The 20,302-nt window shown below is 41.9% G+C and overlaps 1 protein-coding gene across 1 annotated transcript in view; it reads left to right on the top strand.

The window, feature by feature from the left end:
* The window catches only part of LOC133351319 (IgGFc-binding protein-like), a 117,793-nt gene that overhangs the window by 46,438 nt on the left and 51,053 nt on the right, over positions 1–20,302 (top strand). Inside the window, 31 exon segments of the mRNA XM_061566418.1 lie at positions 927–1,035; positions 1,124–1,215; positions 1,324–1,500; positions 1,683–1,885; positions 2,195–2,339; positions 2,638–2,685; positions 3,318–3,556; positions 4,290–4,464; positions 5,514–5,622; positions 6,262–6,359; positions 7,631–7,821; positions 8,071–8,127; positions 8,129–8,194; positions 8,509–8,653; positions 8,854–8,901; positions 10,006–10,250; positions 10,913–11,087; positions 12,027–12,135; positions 12,224–12,315; positions 12,424–12,600; positions 12,783–12,985; positions 13,295–13,439; positions 13,738–13,785; positions 14,418–14,659; positions 15,393–15,567; positions 16,617–16,725; positions 17,391–17,488; positions 18,165–18,341; positions 18,524–18,726; positions 19,036–19,180; positions 19,865–19,912. Coding sequence (XP_061422402.1) covers positions 927–1,035; positions 1,124–1,215; positions 1,324–1,500; positions 1,683–1,885; positions 2,195–2,339; positions 2,638–2,685; positions 3,318–3,556; positions 4,290–4,464; positions 5,514–5,622; positions 6,262–6,359; positions 7,631–7,821; positions 8,071–8,127; positions 8,129–8,194; positions 8,509–8,653; positions 8,854–8,901; positions 10,006–10,250; positions 10,913–11,087; positions 12,027–12,135; positions 12,224–12,315; positions 12,424–12,600; positions 12,783–12,985; positions 13,295–13,439; positions 13,738–13,785; positions 14,418–14,659; positions 15,393–15,567; positions 16,617–16,725; positions 17,391–17,488; positions 18,165–18,341; positions 18,524–18,726; positions 19,036–19,180; positions 19,865–19,912 — 4,293 coding nt within the window.

The raw sequence follows: 20,302 nt of genomic DNA, 5'->3' as shown, positions 1-20,302 counted from the left end.
TGTTTGTGAGAGTTCCATAGCAGTGCTGAGACAAGGCTTTAACTGCTCTATTTACGTTCTCTCTTCAGAAAGCACTGCTGTGTTATTGCCATATAATCACCGTGCAGGATTAATTATGTCAACTGCCAATATTTAGGTTTTTTTATAATTAAAATATTACACCATTCACGTTATGAAATTGTTCACTTAATTTGCAATCTGAGCGTAACGTACACTCACTTTACTGAAGACATTGCTTCTCGTTACATCACACATTTTCATATTGACTCTCCCGCCCATGCTGAGGAATGTGCTTTGGGGTTAAGTATTCTAAGAATAAAAAGGTTGCATACATTGGAAGATATATATAGAAACATTTCAATTCAATTTAGAAATTCCCAATTACACCCCTTCACATGTGGCAATGTGTAATGTATGGATGTCCTTGCTAACGGACTACGATAGTTCACCCCCTGTGGACATGCGCAAAACGCCACTGATTGCGAGGCACCAATCTGTGCACAAACCCTAATCTCAGGGAGGTGAATCACCTCAGCTGGGAAAGCCAACATCGCTTTCCAACCTGTGCTGATGGAGGTGCGCTCCCCACTCTCCCCTCCATTGAATCGCGATGTCACCACCTACCGGGAATACTAGGCAGCACACATTGAATGTCACCTTCTAACATTCTAATGTAAATGTATTTAGCTAGCAATGTTTTTATCAAATCAGGGCCTGGCTTGGCATATGCATAGTTGACCGCACCTCCGATTAGCGCTGGTGGCTATGTACGGTGTAAAATAAGTTTAGCGTACATCCATACATCACACATGGTTCTGGAAGTGGTTTTAGTTGTTATAAGTTCATTTTACATTTATTCCTGTATTGTTGACTTGAATCCAGTTTTGAGGCAATACATGTGAACAGTTTAATCTGTGTTTTAACAGGAAACTTTAATGGTGACCGTGCTGATGAATATCTGATGCCCGATGGGACGCAAGCTTCTTCACCAACTGAGCTTGGTAACAGCTGGAAAACAGACAACAGCTCCGCCTAGTGAGTGGCCACCTCTTTATTGTTTACCATCACCTTGAGTCTTGCCTCTGGTTTGTGGTTATGGACTTGTACCTTTGTCTATTTGTAGCTGTGACGCTCCACCTCCACCTCTCTGTGATGAAGATGAGCAAGCAGAGTTTGAAACAGAGACATTCTGTGGAATCATCACAGATGTGAATGGTCAGTGTCATAAGTTATTTTTATTGCAGCAATAGTTATTGAAAGTGTGCTTCATAATCAATGAAGAGGACAATTGAGTCAAGCAAAATGTGTGTCCCTTGTGAACAGGATTGTTCACAGAGTGCCATGCAGTGGTCAATCCAGAGGAGCTGTTCACCAGCTGCGTGCTTGACCAGTGCTGGACACATGGGGACAAGGGGACCCTCTGTGGCTCCCTTCAGGCCTATGCTGATGAGTGCGCGGAAAATGGCATCGTCATCATGTGGAGGAATACCACCTTCTGTCGTGAGTGCAAACCCCTCTGAGCTTTAATTCGTAACACATCACATTGCATGAGACAGGGCCTTGTTTCTATGCTATGGAAGCACAATGTACATCTGTGCGGTTTGTTCATTTGTATAGCTGCTTGCAGTTGTGCATCCCCATTGTCATTGATCTCTGAGTATGTTTATCGTTTGTGTTGACAGCGCTCGAGTGCCCAGCAGACAGCCACTATGAGAGCTGTGCCCCACCGTGCCCAGCCACGTGCAGCAATGTGACCCTCCCAGGTGCCTGCCAGCAGCCCTGTGGGGAGGGCTGTGTCTGTGACGAGGGTTTTGTCCTCTCAGGAGACAAGTGTGTCACTCAAGATCAGTGTGGCTGCATGGACCACAACGAATTCTATCACCCGGTGGGTTAACCCTTCACATCATGTCTATTCAACGGTGATCATTTATTAATATCCACAGAGGCAAGCTAAGCCCTGTATTGTTTTGGTATATGACGTACCAGTGAACATCTTCCTTTTTAAGACTAATATATGAGTAAAGATGGAGTGCATTAAGTTTCACGCTGGAGTAAAATGGTGAAAATGATAAACAAAATGAACAAATGCAATGTATGTATGTTGCAATGCTGTTGAAATATATCAGATAAGGTTTTAGTAAGCTTGTCCTTTTATGTATATTTCTTGATTCTCATCATGCATTGGTTTTCGCAGCTTGGGGACAGCTGGTTTGCAACACAGAACTGCAGTCTGCATTGCTCTTGTGGCGATGCTGGAGGCGTGGTCTGTGAGCCCTGGCAGTGTGGAGCCTCTGAGATCTGCAGTGTGCAGAATGGAAGCTTGGGCTGTCACAGCTATGGTAAGATTTTCCCTACAATGCCTACCCCAATGTAATAAATAATCAAGACCGCTCATTTGCAATGACTTTTCAGCCCATAAAATGAAACGTCGTGAGAATTGTATTTTATTATGTTTTATTTTTATTATTTTATTATTTCCCTTCTATGTGACTTTACCGAAAGAACCAAGAAGACATAAAATTATAGTGGTATTGCAACTAAAATTCTAATATTGTATGCGTATTTTGTGTTAATCTTAAATTGATGCTTCTATTTGTGATACATCAATATGTTTAATTGCGTTTATTTTTACCACAGATACCACAACAGTTTCACCGCCAGCAACAACTGCTCCTCCAAGCATAAGTAATCATGGACTACACTTCGATATCTCCTGCTCAGGATATTTACTTACAAATCCATTTTTTAAGAACTTGTACTGTAATATATTTTCGTTTCCTTGATGATAAACACATTCAAAACATAAAATGTTCATCGTGGCATGACAAGGGAATTGGTTACTTATATTGTGAATGTATTTAACACAGGATATATCCTGCAAAACTGAGTTTCCTTGTTCAAATCCTGGCAGTTAACTGCTTTATTATCATTGTTCAAGGATTGCATGTTGATGGTTCAAATACGAACCAAATTGATTGAAATAAATCTTGCCTGTTTTTAACTTAATTTAGTGTAGTCCTAATTTGATGGGAGAATTTGTAAATATTGACGGAGAAAAAAATGACTCCATCTCTAGTACCCCTGTTGCACAGTAGCTTGGCCTACCCCGTGGTTAGATAAAGAAGGATATTTCATCCCAATATGGCTTGATGAGTTGGATGGGTAGGTTCCCTCTTTGTGAATATAAAAATAACAAGCATTTATTTTATTAGATGCTAAAATACAAACACGATCTCAAAACAAAGTAATAACACGATTAAAATGGCTGCATGGATGGTCACCGTTAAGTGAATGGAAAATTCTCAAATCTTTTTCAGTAGCTGCAAGATGTGTGGTGCAGGGAGACCCACATTACACGACGTTTGATGGGCTCTATTACGACTTCATGGGCGCGTGCATCTACACAACAGCCAAGCTGTGCAACATCTCCTCCCTGCCCCACTTCAACGTCGAGACGAAGAACCAGCGCGCCAGCCCAAGCATATCTGTGCTCCAAGATGTTTACGTGGACATATTCGGACACAGGATAACCATGACTACACATCACATCCTACTGGTTAATATTACACCTAAAAGTGCTGAGGTTTTAAAGTATTGATCAGTAATATGTGAGCTAAATGTTACATTATTAGCCTATTAGTTTGAGCTAGTGTTACAGGCGGTGCAATTACACATTCATGTTGTGTTGACGCATGCAGAGGCTAATGGGAGGCACCAACCCAGGCCGAGTGTATATTCCACCACCACTTAATCTGTTATTTCTGCATTCTCACTTAATAACTCATTGGTGCTTGGCTTCTAGGAAATTAATGCAACATTTTCCTCTTTGTAATTCCCTACTGCCCACAATGGCAGTTCCTCCAAATATGCTCCCACAGGCTGGAAATGGCAAATTGTAAACATCCTGAGACCATCATCTCCCGATGCTCGGGAACCCGGTTTATATTAAGGTGGCGGCCCGAATGTGAATTGAGCATCTCAGCAGAGGTGTCTTTATAGATGTGCCCTCTTTACTTGAGTCCAACCTTCACCGTTAAATGAATGTGAGCCTTTGTGTCAATGGAAGGAGGCTTCATCTGATTCTGCCACTTACTGCATGAATTGTGCACAACTGCTCAACGATGTGGTACTGGGGTAAAACTCACTTCTCAATTAGCAGTAATTAAAGCCATTTAACCAATCAATAATAAAATCTACCTTTAAATTGAGATCACTGGGATATACAAGCATTATTATGAAGGGAAATTATTTCATTAATGCTTGAATCACTCATGTGCTATGATCTACAGTTGGATGGGGAGCGGGTGACGCCCCCACTGGTGTTACCGGGGATGCACGTGTCTCTGAGCGGCTCATACCTCGTGCTCATGACCAACTTCAGCCTCACGGTTCGGCTCGGTGGGAATTCTCAAGTGGAGGTGTCTGTACCAATGGAGTACGCTGGGCAGCTCTGTGGACTCTGCGGTGAGACTATGATCAGAATGTTCATGAGCATTATTGAAACCTGACTTGCGTTCACATCGGTTACAAGCTTAAACATTCCCCTTCAAATTGAAATGAATTGAGAATGGAAAGGTTGGTAGTGAGTCATAGAGTTCATCAGCTTGTGATATGACGGATGAGACCCAGCACTTTGTGAAATGGATTGTCAAAAACACACCAATCCTATGTGGAGCAATAAGAGAGTTCAGAAGATAGGTGCACTGACTTGGACATTTAAGAAGAGCACGAAACATAAAAGTACTGTAGAAGAACACAACACATAGCAGCAGTACTGTAGCAGAGGCAGCAAAGAGATGTGATGAAGACAGTCCAGGTGCTCAGACAGAGCTACATCATCCATAGGGAGGACAGCGCATGATTTAGTTGCGCCAAGCAGTTGTAGTGCTCACTTTGATGCACCATCCCTGAGGTGGGAGCATTACTATATTTTGGGCAAACCATTGATTTGTTAAAGTGTTTTGAGTTAAAGCTGCTGAACAGATTGCGTGCGGAACAGCATAAAAAAGCAACTCAACATTCACAGAGGCACTCTTACGAATGATAAGATAGGGCAGAAGATAAGGAGTTGCCAAGGATAACAAATTCACGGCAATGGTAAAGAGAAATCGATTATGAAGACATTCACGATGGATTTGAATAAGTTATTATTAATCTTTTGCTTCTAGGAATCCATGACTTAAAATGGTCCAGCCCCTTCTGAATCCACTGCTAGATGAAGGCCTCTCTAAGTTGCATCGGTCATGGGGGTTGTTTGACCATACTCCATGCTGGACACTGCATGTTGCAATGATGCCCAGGACCAGTTCGTAAATCACTCACCACTCATGTTTGCCGTAGCTGGTAAAGTTATATTTTGATGTATTATTTTTCATTTTGTAATGTCACGTAATCTTACAATTCACAATGTTTGCTCTGTATAAACGTATGCTCCTTATTCTATGAGGAGCAGTATTATGGGAGTGAAGCCACACGTTTGGTGGACCATGTGAATGTCGTTGTCTTTTGAACAGGAAACTTTAATGGTGATATTGAGGATGACTTACTGATGCCAAATGGATCATTGGCTGCTTCCGAAACCAAGCTGGGAAACAGTTGGATATCAGATAACAGCTCAGCTGAGTGAGTGATCACTCGCCCATTTTGCATCTTCGTGTAAAATATTGTTCACAAAAACTGCACTTTCTGTTTGCTTTCTGGCTTTCTAGAAAGTTTCGCTGGTGTTAAATTGCTGCACACCATTTCCCGCTTTTTACACTTTTTAAAATTATTTTATGAGTCAAGATTTGTGCCGCTCAATCCACTCGGCACCCATGGAATTCGAAGAATCTGCCAAATACACGTCATTGTGAATTTTCTGCCCATGGACAAAGCTGACCATTCAGTCTCATCTTCTGTTCCCGAATGCCATTTCTCTGTTCATGGACTGGTGGATCATGAATTGCGTCTTCGCTTCACTATAGCCTCACAGACTTTGATCCATTTCTTCTGTGGACTCAGGCACAGCAGAATGTGCTGCACAGGTAGTGCAAATACTGCTGCGTGGATTGCAGTTTGTGGACCTGTGATAGGTTCTAGAAAACACCCATCTTTCTGCCTAAGTGGGGAGGATCGATATTCACATACATTATATTTGGGTCCCTTGTCTCAAATTTAAAAATGGTTACAGTAAGTGACTGGTTTTTCTGAAGGCAATGCAAGGATGATGAATGAAATGATGTTGACGTGGTAATAAGAGTTTGTTTTTCGATTTATTTTCAGCTGCGACGTTGACTTTGAGCCTCCAGGTCCCTGTGATGCAGAAGAACAGGCTAAGTTTGAATCGGAGGAATTTTGTGGAAAGATACATGATGTCAATGGTAAGTCCAGTTATGTATTACTGCTGAATGCATTATTTCCCTTTAAACAACTTTGTTTCAATTCAGATATAATACAGAAATATACGTTGATAGTTCTAGTTTATGTTGATAGTTTTACTCTACGGGATGTCTAGCAAAAACATTAGCAAGCTTCAGCATGTTCAACATTATTTGGCAAGTGTTGTGACGGGTACTGGAACACGTTCCTTCGGAGTGGGCAGGTAGGAACTCGGTTGGACAGCGCATTCGTGCACGACAGACAAATATTCCCTGGTGGGCAGTGTGAAAGCTGTTGTTCTTACCTGTATAAGTGTAGTGTGTTGTCGTGTATAGTGTAGTGTGTAGGTTAAACGTTGAGTTTTATAAGGGCACCACGAGGTGACCAGCCCCTCCCCACCCAGCCCTCCCCACCCAGCCCCTCCCCACCCTCCCCTCCCCACCCAGCTCCTCCCTCCCCACCCAACCCCACCCCTCCCAACTCTAACTGAATCACCTTAAGGCTGGGAATGTTGAAAGAAACACGAGGCAAAAAGATCCGCTTTTTTCTTTTCAAGGCTTCCATTTTATGAATGGAGCCACCCTCCCCCAGTTCCATTTTGTGAAGGAAACATCGCCCGTCTCCTCATTGGCCCGAGTTGCGGCGGTGCCCCCCCCTCCCACCACTAACTTCCCACTCTACCAACCCCAACTCACCGCTCCCATTGGTCGGCGCCCCCGAGCCAATGGGAGGGCTCTGGTGGGGCGGGGTCATGCACGACAGACAGACAAATAATCCCTGGTGGGCAGTGTGGAACTGTTGTTCCTATTTGTAAAATCCGTCCATGCCCATCTATTTCTCGCTGAACTGCATTGGCTTCCGGTTGCTGAACGAATATATTACAAGTTCACACTCACTGCACACAAAGTACTTGTTACAAATGAACCACAATACTCTGCTGATCTCATCCAGGAGCATAAACAGTCACGCAGCAGCTTTTGGCTAACCATCGAACATAGATGGCCACTGCATCAAGGGCTTTCAGATGCACTTCTACAGCCGTCTGGAACACACTTACTTCCAATATTAGGAAGCCACTGGAGCTCTGTACTTTTATATCAAAATTTAAAACTCATTACTTTAGAACAGTTTTATTGTTTAGTTTGTTGTCCTTCCCCCGCACCTCCGATTAGCATGGTTGACGACATACGGTGCGACAGAAGGTCAACATACGTACATACGTAGTTACAAATATCGCTGTGTTGTAAATTATATTCACGTCGCTTGTGAACAGGAGCATTCCAAGAGTGCCATGCAGTGGTCAATCCAGAGCAATTCTTCATCACCTGCGTTCTTGACCAGTGCTGGATGGATGGGAACGAGCAGTTCCTCTGTGCCTCCATGCAGACCTACGCTGACCAGTGTGCCCAGCATGGGGTCATCATCATGTGGAGGAACGACACCTTCTGCCGTGAGTGCACATCTGTCTGAGCTTTAATCCGTAACACATCACATTGCATGAGACTGGGCCTTGTTTTTATTCTGTGGAAGCACAATGTACATCTGTGTGGTTTGTTCATTTATATAGCTGCTTGCAGTTGTGCATCCCCATTGTAATTTATCTCTGAGTATGTTTATCGTTTGTGTTGACAGCGCTCGAATGCCCTGCAGACAGCCACTATGAGAGCTGTGCCCCATCGTGCCCAGCCACGTGCAGCAATGTGACCCTCCCAGGTGCCTGCCATGCAGCCCTGTGGGGAGGGCTGTGTCTGTGATGAGGGTTTTGTCCTTCTCAGGAGACAAGTGTGTCCCTCAAGATCAGTGTGGCTGCATGGACCACAACGACCTCTATCACCCGGTGGGTTAACCCTTTACATCATGTCAATTCAACGGTGATCATTTATTAATATCCACATAGGCAAGCTAAGCTATGTATTGTTTTGGTATTTGACCTACAAATGAGCATTTTCATTTTTAAGACTAATATATAAGTAAAGATGGAGTGAATTAAGTTTCACGCTGGAGTAAAATGGTGAAAATTATCAACAAAATGAACAAATGCAATGTATGTATGTTGCAATGCTGTTGAAATATATCAGATAAGGTTTCAGTAAGCTTTTTCTAATATGTACAGTATATTTCATGATTATCATCGTGCATTTGTTTTCGCAGCTTGGGGACAGCTGGTTTGCAACACAGAACTGCAGCCTGCATTGCACTTGTGGCGATGCTGGAGGCGTGGTCTATGAGCCCTGGCAGTGTGGAGCCTCCGAGATCTGCAGTGTGCAGAATGGAAGCTTGGGCTGTCACAGCTATGGTAAGATTTTCCCTACATGTCCTACCCCAATATAAGAAAGGATCAAGACCACTCATTTGCAAAGACTTTTCAGCCCATTAAATGATAGTGATATTGCAACTAAAATTATAATAATGTATGCGTATTTTGTGTTAATCATAAAATTATGCTTGCATTTGTGATACATCAATATATTTATTTGTGTATATTTCTTACCACAGATACCACAACAATTTCACCGCCAACAACAACTGCTCCTCCAAGCATAAGTAATCAAGGACTACACATGGATATCTCTTGCCCAGGATATTTACTTACAATATAAATGTTTCAGAACTTTTGCTCTAATATATATTGCTCTGAATGTGTTCAACAAAGCATGGAGCCTTCAAATCTGAGTTTCCTGGTCCAAATGCCGGCAATTTACTAATTTATTCTCAAACACGGATTTCAGAGATTGAAACAAATGCTTGCCTGTTTTAACTTCATTTAGTGTAGTTCTGATTTGAAGGGGAGAATTTTGTAATATTAACGGAGAAAAATAATAGGCTCCATCTCTAGTTCATGAAGATATTTTTGGTTCTTTCGGTAAAGTCTCGTCACTTTACCAAAAGAACCAAGAATATGAATTCCTGCAGTCACGATAGTTTTAAGTCAAAATTTATAAAGATAATTTACCAATGACCAGAAGTATCCCTGTTGTACAGGACATTGGGCTACCCTGTGGTGCAATTGATTCACACATGTTGCAACCACTCAAGAAACCACATTCACCACAATAGTAACAAAATCATTATTTATTGCATCAAATTGTGATCCTGAATTGTGATAATTTATTGACTTGCAATAGGAGCAACTGTTGCATTCTTCATACACTGTAATATATCTGAGCTGCTCATATAAACTAAAGTAAACCAAACAGACTTAATTTGTAGCTTTCGTGACTGCAGGAATTTCTCTTTGGTTCTTTCAGTAAAGTCATGTAGGGTGTTGACTGTTATGTTATCCGACTCTCTGTTGTATTACATTACATTTCTAAGTATACTAGATTTGTGTTTCTATTTCATTTATACATGTTGATGATTGCTTGTGTTGCAATCGAAACGTCATATGCTAGTATTTAATTTATTATTTTATCTTTATACGTGACTTTACCGAAAGAACCAAAGAGTAAACCAAACAGAGTATTCAGTTGATACAGGCCATGTATCTCATAAATTTAATCACATAAGGACTATGGGAACCTACTTTTAGTAAATATATCATAGTGGCAATTTAATCTTAAACATTGACTGTAGTTTATTGAAATAAATCATAATTAAGTGGGCTATGACAGAGTGACATTAAAGTGAATGTTTAAAAATCTCTTTCAGTGCCTGGAAACTGCATCGTGCATGGAGATCCACACTACGTCACGTTTGATGGGCTCTCATTGGCATTCATGGGAACGTGCACCTACACAACAGCTAAGCTGTGCAACAGCTCATCTCATCTGCCCTACTTCAATGTGGAGACAACCAACGAGTATCGCAACCAGGGCTCCATCTCTTTTGTCAGAGAAGTTCACACAGAAGTCTATGGGCAAAACATCACCTTGTCCTTGGGTCGTACCCTTCTGGTGAGAATTCAACTTTGTATAATTGAAGACTTGAAAGTGGCTATATGTCTGTCAAATTTTGTTTAGGATTGCATTGGTCTAAGTCCTTCAATTGTATCCAAAATGATGTATATTGCAGGAGGAAATATGTTTCCATAACAGTGCTGATTTGCATGAGTTTTTCTAATATGGTATTCATATGAATGCATCAATGTTTTAAGTTATCATTGTCTAGAATCCTCACAAGCATATAATTTTACATCCGACTTCAAACGTACGCTGGTTTTATTTCTATCCCCTTAGAAGAGTTCAGTGAGCACTGATTCACATTCAGAGTGGACTCTCCTATTGTTCGATTAGATAATATCACCATCATACTCTACATTTTGGAATCCTTAAGTTGGTTGGAAACACGGTCATTGATAAGCAACTTAAAATATAATTAAGCTTACAATTAAAACAAGATAAAACCATACATATCCAGACAATGTGCATTTCAAGTCCAACTTTCCACCAGTGCAATGTAGATGAGAGGTTCAAATGTATTTTGTAGATAAATTAGTCAATTATGTTGTACCCACTAATTATCTTTGCAACATTATCCATTGATCGTGAGGTAACCAAGAGTAGAACCCACGTGGAATGACTTGCGATGCCTGTGTCTCCTGTGCGCTGATCTACAGCTGAATGAGGAGCTGGTGACGCCCCCACTGGTGTTGCCAGGGCTACATGTCTCTCTGAGTGGCTCATACCTCGTGCTCATGACTGACTTTAATCTGATTGTTCGATTCAATGGAGACAATCGGGCAGAAGTGACTGTGCCAAGAGAGTATGCAGGGGAGCTTTGTGGCATCTGTGGTGAGACCATGTTTGTGAGAGTTCCATAGCAGCACTGAGACAAGGCTTGAATTGCTCTATTTACATTCTCTGTTCAGAAAGCACTGCTGTGTTATTACCATCTAATCACCATGCAGGATTAATTATGTTAAATGCCAATATTTAGGTATTTTTTATAATTAAAATATTACACCATTCACGTTATGAAATTGTTCACTTAATTTGCAATCTGAGCGTAACGTACACTCACTTTACTGAAGACATTGCTTCTCGTTACATCACACATTTTCATATTGACTCTCCCGCCCATGCTGAGGAATGTGCTTTGGGGTTAAGTACTCTAAGAATAAAAAGGTTGCATACATTGGAAGATATATATAGAAACATTTCAATTCAATTTAGAAATTCCCAATTACACCCCTTCACGTGGCAATGTGTAATGTATGGATGTCCTTGCTAACGGACTACAATAGTTCACCCCCGTGGACATGCACCACACGCCACTAATTACGAGGCACCAATCTGTGCACAAACCCTAATCTCAGGGAGGTGAATCACCTCAGCTGGGAAAGCTAACATCGCTTTCCAACCTGTGCTGATGGAGGTGCGCTCCCACTCTCCCCTCCATTGAATCGCGATGTCACCACCTACCGGGAATACTAGGCAGCACACATTGAATTTCACCTTTTAACATTTAAAGTTTATCGAAAAATGGCATTGTTGAAAATTACTGATATATTGAACTAAAATGTATATGTATTTAGCTAGCAATGTTTGATCAAATCAGGGCCTGGCTTGGCATATGCATAGTTGACCGCACCTCCAATTAGCGTGGGTGGCTATATGGTTCTGGAAGTGGTTTTAGTTGTTATAAGTTAATTTCACATTCATTCCTGTATTGTTGACTTGAATCCAGTTTTGAGGCAATACATGTGAACAGTTTAATCTGTGTTTTAACAGGAAACTTTAATGGTGACCATGCTGATGAATATCTGATGCCCGATGGGACGCAAGCTTCTTCACCAACTGAGCTGGGAAACAGCTGGAAAACAGACAACAGCTCCGCCTAGTGAGTGGCCACCTCTCTATTGTTTACCATCACCTTGAGTCTTGCCTCTGGTTTGTGGTTATGGACTTGTACCTTTGTCTATTTGTAGCTGTGACGCTCCACCTCCACCTCCCTGTGATGAAGATGAGCAAGCAGAGTTTGAAACAGAGACATTCTGTGGAATCATCACAGATGTGGATGGTCAGTGTCATAAGTTATTTGTATTGCAGCAATAGTTATTGAAAGTTTGCTTCATAATCAATGAAGAGGACAATTGAGTCAAGCAAAATGTGTGTCCCTTGTGAACAGGATTGTTCACAGAGTGCCATGCAGTGGTCAATCCAGAGGAGCTGTTCACCAGCTGCGTGCTTGACCAGTGCTGGACACATGGGGACAAGGGGACCCTCTGTGGCTCCCTTCAGGCCTATGCTGATGAGTGCGCGGAAAATGGCATCGTCATCATGTGGAGGAATACCACCTTCTGTCGTGAGTGCAAACCCCTCTGAGCTTTAATTCGTAACACATCACATTGCATGAGACAGGGCCTTGTTTCTATGCTATGGAAGCACAATGTACATCTGTGTGGTTTGTTCATTTGTATAGCTGCTTGCAGTTGTGCATCCCCATTGTCATTGATCTCTGAGTATGTTTATCGTTTGTGTTGACAGCGCTCGAGTGCCCAGCAGACAGCCACTATGAGAGCTGTGCCCCACCGTGCCCAGCCACGTGCAGCAATGTGACCCTCCCAGGTGCCTGCCAGCAGCCCTGTGGGGAGGGCTGTGTCTGTGACGAGGGTTTTGTCCTCTCAGGAGACAAGTGTGTCACTCAAGATCAGTGTGGCTGCATGGACCACAACGAATTCTATCACCCGGTGGGTTAACCCTTCACATCATGTCTATTCAACGGTGATCATTTATTAATATCCACAGAGGCAAGCTAAGCCCTGTATTGTTTTGGTATATGACGTACCAGTGAACATCTTCCTTTTTAAGACTAATATATGAGTAAAGATGGAGTGCATTAAGTTTCACGCTGGAGTAAAATGGTGAAAATGATAAACACAATGAACAAATGCAATGTATGTATGTTGCAATGCTGTTGAAATATATCAGATAAGGTTTTAGTAAGCTTGTCCTTTTATGTATATTTCTTGATTCTCATCATGCATTGGTTTTCGCAGCTTGGGGACAGCTGGTTTGCAACACAGAACTGCAGTCTGCATTGCTCTTGTGGCGATGCTGGAGGCGTGGTCTGTGAGCCCTGGCAGTGTGGAGCCTCCGAGATCTGCAGTGTGCAGAATGGAAGCTTGGGTTGTCACAGCTATGGTAAGATTTTCCCTACAATGCCTACCCCAATGTAATAAATAATCAAGACCGCTCATTTGCAATGACTTTTCAGCCCATAAAATGAAACGTCGTGAGAATTGTATTTTATTATGTTTTATTTTTATTATTTTATTATTTCCCTTCTATGTGACTTTACCAAAAGAACCAAGAAGACATAAAATTATAGTGGTATTGCAACTAAAATTCTAATATTGTATGCGTATTTTGTGTTAATCTTAAAATGATGCTTCTATTTGTTATACATCAATATGTTTATTTGTGTTTATTTTTACCACAGATACCACAACAGTTTCACCGCCAACAACAACTGCTCCTCCAAGCATAAGTAATCATGGACTACACTTCGATATCTCCTGCCCAGGATATTTACTTACAAATCCATTTTTTAAGAACTTGTACTGTAATATATTTTCGTTTCCTTGATGATAAACACATTCAAAACATAAAATGTTCATCGTGGCATGAGAAGGGAATTGGTTACTTATATTGTGAATGTATTTAACACAGGATATATCCTGCAAAACTGAGTTTCCTTGTTCAAATCCTGGCAGTTAACTGCTTTATTATCATTGTTCAAGGATTGCATGTTGATGGTTCAAATACGAACCAAATTGATTGAAACAAATCTTGCCTGTTTTTAACTTAATTTAGTGTAGTCCTAATTTGATGGGAGAATTTGTAAATATTGACGGAGAAAAAAATGGCTCCATCTCTAGTACCCCTGTTGCACAGTAGCTTGGCCTACCCCGTGGTTAGATAAAGAAGGATATTTCATCCCAATATGGCTTGATGAGTTGGATGGGTAGGTTCCCTCTTTGTGAATATAAAAATAACAAGCATTTATTTTATTAGATGCTAAAATACAAACACGATCTCAAAACAAAGTAATAACACGATTAAAATGGCTGCATGGACGGTCACCGTTAAGTGAATGAAAAATGCTCAAATCTTTTTCAGTAGCTGCAAGATGTGTGGTGCAGGGAGACCCACATTACACGACGTTTGATGGGCTCTATTACGACTTCATGGGCGCGTGCATCTACACAACAGCCAAGCTGTGCAACATCTCCTCCTCCGTTCCTCACTTCAACGTGGAGACGAAAAACCAGCGCGCCAGCCCAAGCATATCTGTGCTCCAAGATGTTTACGTGGACGTATTCGGACACAGGATAACCATGACTACACATCACATCCTACTGGTTAATATTACACCTAAAAGCGCTGAGGTTTTAAAGTATTGATCAGTAATATGTGAGCTAAATGTTAAATTATTAGCCTATTAGTTTGAGCTAGTGTTACAGGCGGTGCAATTACACATTCATGTTGTGTTGACGCATGCAGAGGCTAATGGGAGGCACCAACCCAGGCCGAGTGTATATTCAACCACCACTTCATCTATTATTTCTGCATTCTCACTTAATAACTCATTGTTGCTTGGCTTTTAAGAAATGAATGCAACATTTTCCTCTTTGTAATTCCCTACCGCCCACAATGGCAGTTCCTCCAAATATGCTCCCACAGGCTGGAAATGGCAAATTGTAAACATCCTGAGACCATCATCTCCCGATGCTCGGGAACCCGGTTTAAATTTAGGTGGCGGCCCGAATGTGAATTGAGCATCTCAGCAGAGGTGTCTTTATAGATGTGCCCTCTTTACTTGAGTCCAACCTTCACCATTAAATGAATGTGAGCCTTTGTGTTAATTGAACGAGGCTTAATATGATTCTGCCACTTACTGCATGAATTGTGCACAACTGCTCAACGATGTGGTACTGGGATAAAACTCACTTCTCAATTAGCAGTAATTAAAGCCATTTAACCGATCAATAATAAAATCTACATTTAAATTGAGATCACTGGGATGTACAAGCATTATTATGAAGGGAAATTATTTCATTAATGCTTGAATCACTCATGTGCTATGATCTACAGTTGGATGGGGAGCGGGTGACGCCCCCACTGGTGTTACCGGGGATGCACGTGTCTCTGAGCGGCTCATACCTCGTGCTCATGACCAACTTCAGCCTCACGGTTCGGCTCGGTGGGAATTCTCAAGTGGAGGTGTCTGTACCAATGGAGTACGCTGGGCAGCTCTGTGGACTCTGCGGTGAGACTATGATCAGAATGTTCATGAGCATTATTGAAACCTGACTTGCGTTCGCATCGGTTACAAGCTTAAACATTCCCCTTCAAATTGAAATGAATTGAGAATGGAAAGGTTGGTATTGAGTCATAGAGTTCATCAGCTTGTTATATGACGGATGAGACAAAGCACTTTGTGAAATGGATTGGCAAAAACACACAAATCCTATGTGGAGAAATAAGAGAGTTCAGAAGATAGGTGCACTGACTTGGGCATTTCAGAAGAGCACGAAACATAAAAGTACTGTAGAAGAACACAACACATAGCAGCAGTACTGTAGCAGAGGCAGCAAAGAGATGTGATGAATACAGTCCAGGTGCTCAGACAGAGCTACATCATCCATAGGGAGGACAGCGCTTGATTTAGTTGCACCAAGCAGTTGTAGTGCTCACTTTGATACACCATCCCTGAGGTGGGAGCATTACTATATTTTGGGCAGACCATTGATTTGTTAAAGTGTTTTGAGTTAAAGCTGTTTAACAGATTGTGCGCGAAACAGCATAAAAAAGCAACTCAACATTCACAGAGGCACTCTTACGAATGATAAGATAGTGCAGAAGATAAGGAGTTGCCAAGGATAACAAATTCACGGCAATGGTAAAGAGAAATCGATTATGAAGACATTCACGATGGATTTGAATAAGTTATTAGTAATCTTTTGCTTATAGAATCCATGACTTAAAAATGGTCCAGCCCCTGCTGAATCCACTGCTAGATGAAGGCCTCTCTAAGTTGCGTCGGTCATGGGGGTTGTTTGACCATTCTCCATGCTGGTCACTGCATGTTGCAATGGGGCCCAGGACCAGTTCGTAAGTCACTCACCACTCGTGTCTGCCCTAGCTTGTAAAGTTATCTTTTGATGTATTATTTGTCATTTTGTAACGTCACGTAATCTTACAATTCACAATGTTTGCTCTGTATACACGTATGCTCCTTATTTTATAAGGAGCAGTATTATGGGAGTGAAGCCACACGTTTGGTGGACCATGTGAATGTCGTTGTCTTTTGAACAGGAAACTTTAATGGTGATATTGAGGATGACTTACTGATGCCAAATGGATCATTGGCTGCTTCCGAAACCAAGCTGGGAAACAGTTGGATATCAGATAACAGCTCAGCTGAGTGAGTGATCACTCGCCCATTTTGCATCTTCGTGTAAAATATTGTTCACAAAAACTGCACTTTCTGTTTTCTTTCTGGCTTTCTAGAAAGTTTCACTGGTGTTAAATTGCTGCACACCATTTCTCGCTTTTTACACTTTTTAAAAATAATTTATGAGTCAAGATTTGTGCCGCTCAATCCACTCGGCACACATGGAATTCGAAGAATCTGTCAAATACACGTCATTGTGTATTTTCTGCCAAATACACGTCATTGTGTATTTTCTGCCCATGGACAAAGCTGACCATTCAGTCTCAGCTTCTGTTTCCGATCGCCATGACTGTTCATGGACTGGTGGATCATGAATTGCGTCTTAGCTTCACTATAGCCTCACAGACTTTGATCCATTTCTCCTGTGGACTCAGGCACAGCAGAATGTGCTGCACAGGTGGTGCAAATACTGTTGCGTATATTGCAGTTTGTGGACCTGTGATAGGTTCTAGAAAACACCCATCTTTCTGCCTAAGTGGGGAGGATCGATATTCACATACATTATATTTGGGTCCCTTGTCTCCGATTTAAAAATGGTTACAGTAAGTGACCGGTTTTTCTGAAGGCAATGCAAGGGTGATGAATGGAATGATGTTGATGCAGTAATAAGAGTTTGTTTTTTGTTTTATTTGCAGCTGCGACGTTGACTTTGAGCCTCCAGGTCCCTGTGATGCAGAAGAACAGGCTAAGTTTGAATTGGAGGAATTTTGTGGAAAGATACATGATGTCAATGGTAAGTCCAGTTATGTATGACTGCTGAATGCATAATTTCTCTTTAAACAACTTTGATTCAATTCAGATATAATACAGAAATATATGTTGATAGTTCTAGTTTAAGTTGATAGTTTTTCTCTATGAGATGTCTAGCAAAATATTAGCAAGCTGCAGCATGTTCAACATTATTTGACAGGTGTCGTGACGGGTACTGGAAAATCCGACCATGCCCATCTATTTCTCGCTGAACTGCATTGGCTTCCGGTTGCTGAACGAATATATTACAAGTTCACACTCACTGCACACAAAGTACTTGTTACAAATGAACCACAATACCTTGCTGATCTCATCCAGGAGCATAAACAGTCACGCAAACTCCGCTCATCCTCACAGCAGCTTTTGGCTAACCATCGAACATAGATGGCCACTGCATCAAGGGCTTTCAGATGTACTTCTACAGCCGTCTGGAACACACTTCCTTCCAATATTAGGATTCCACTGGAGCTCTGTACTTTTATATCAAAATTTAAAACTCATTACTTTAGAACAGTTTTATTGTTTAGTTTGTTGTCCTTCCCCCGCACCTCCGATTAGCACGGTTGACGACATACGGTGCGACAGAAGGTCAACATACGTACATACGTAGTTACAAATATCGTTGTGTTGTAAATTATATTCACGTCGCTTGTGAACAGGAGCATTCCAAGAGTGCCATGCAGTGGTCAATCCAGAGCAATTCTTCATCACCTGCGTTCTTGACCAGTGCTGGATGGATGGGAACGAGCAGTTCCTCTGTGCCTCCATGCAGACCTACGCTGACCAGTGTGCCCAGCATGGGGTCATCGTCATGTGGAGGAACGACACCTTCTGCCGTGAGTGCACATCTGTCTGAGCTTTAATCCGTAACACATCACATTGCATGAGACTGGGCCTTGTTTTTATTCTGTGGAAGCACAATGTACATCTGTGTGGTTTGTTCATTTGTATAGCTGCTTGCAGTTGTGTATCCCCATTGTAATTGATCTCTGAGTATGTTTATCGTTTGTGTTGACAGCGCTCGAATGCCCAGCAGACAGCCACTATGAGAGCTGTGCCCCACCGTGCCCAGCCACGTGCAGCAATGTGACCCTTCCAGGTGCCTGCCAGCAGCCTTGTGGGGAGGGCTGTGTCTGTGATGAGGGATTTGTCTTTTCAGGAGACAAGTGTGTCCCTCAAGATCAGTGTGGCTGCATGGACCACAACGACCTCTATCACCCGGTGGGTTAACCCTTCACATCATGTCAATTCAACGGTGATCATTTATTAATATCCACATTAGCAAGCTAAGCTATGTATTGTTTTGGTATATGACGTACAAGTGAACATCTTCCTTTTTAAGACTAATATATAAGTAAAGATGGAGTGCATTAAGTTTCACGCTGGAGTAAAATGGTGAAAATGATAAACAAAATGAACAAATGCAATGTATGTATGTTGCAATGCTGTTGAAATATATCAGATAAGGTTTTAGTAAGCTTGTCCTTTTATGTATATTTCTTGATTCTCATCATGCATTGGTTTTCGCAGCTTGGGGACAGCTGGTTTGCAACACAGAACTGCAGTCTGCATTGCTCTTGTGGCGATGCTGGAGGCATGGTCTGTGAGCCCTGGCAGTGTGGAGCCTCCGAGATCTGCAATGTGCAAAATGGAAGCTTGGGCTGTCACAGCTATGGTAAGATTTTCCCTACAATGCCTATGTAGTGACATAAGAAGGGAGGGGCTGCTGGGGGCTCTGGGTCACTGGGAGGGCCAGGCGCTTAAGCATCTTGGCGTCAGGCATTGAGTTCCCAGGCCCTTAATCCCCTTGGCGCCGCCAAAGGGGGGGGCTGTGTGTGCTCTGTGGGATATCTGGGGGCGCACACGGCCCCACCCCTCGTTGGGGACTGGGCATATAAGCGGAGCTTCCTGGACGATCAGGGCCAGTTGTAACTCAAGACCCAAGACTCACGACCAGCCATCTTAAGACCCTGGGATGCTGTGAGAGCCAGTGGTGGGACTCTGGAACTCCCGACTCTACGACCTTGTGAGGGCGAGTTCCGGAGCGTAGCCAGAGTAGAGTATCTAGGCTGTGTACCTAGGCTGTAACAGAGTATCAGGACTGTTGGAGAGTTGGCCTGTTGTAGTGTTGTATTGTAATAAAGAAGTTACCTCTACAAGTGTCTCCGGAACCCGTTACACCTACACCATTGTAATAAATAATCAAGACCGCTCATTTGCAATGCCTTTTCAGCCCATAAAATGATAGTGGTATTGCAACTAAAATTATAATATTGTATGCATATTTTGTGTTAATTTTAAAATTATGCTTCTATTTGTGATACATCAATATATTAATTTGTGTATATTTTTTCCACAGATACCACAACAGTTTCACCGCCAGCAACAACTGCTCCTCCAAGCATAAGTAATCATGGACTACACATCGATATCTCTTGTGCAGGATATTTACTTACAAATCCATTTTTTAAGAACTTGTACTGTAATATATTTTCGTTTCCTTGATGATAAACACATTCAAAACATAAAATGTTCATGATGGCATGAGAGGGGGATTGGTTGCTTATATTGTGAATGTGTTTAACACAGCATATATCCTGCAAAACTGAGTTTCCTTCTTCAGATCCTGGCAGTTAACTGCTTTATTCTCATTGTTCAAGGATTGCATGTTGATGGTTCAAATACGAACTTGAGTGATTTAAACAAATCTTGCCTGTTTTTAACTTAATTTTGTGTAGTCCTAATTTGATGGGAGAATTTGTAAATATTGACGGAGAAAAAAATGACTCCATCTCTA

This window comes from Lethenteron reissneri, chromosome 37 (genome assembly GCF_015708825.2).
Source record: "Lethenteron reissneri isolate LAM-NWPU_2019-01 chromosome 37, ASM1570882v1, whole genome shotgun sequence".
In the NCBI taxonomy this organism is placed as follows: Eukaryota; Metazoa; Chordata; class Hyperoartia; order Petromyzontiformes; family Petromyzontidae; genus Lethenteron; species Lethenteron reissneri.
The sequence above is the reverse complement of the archived record's forward strand: the minus strand, read 5'-3'. Positions and strand labels throughout refer to the sequence as shown.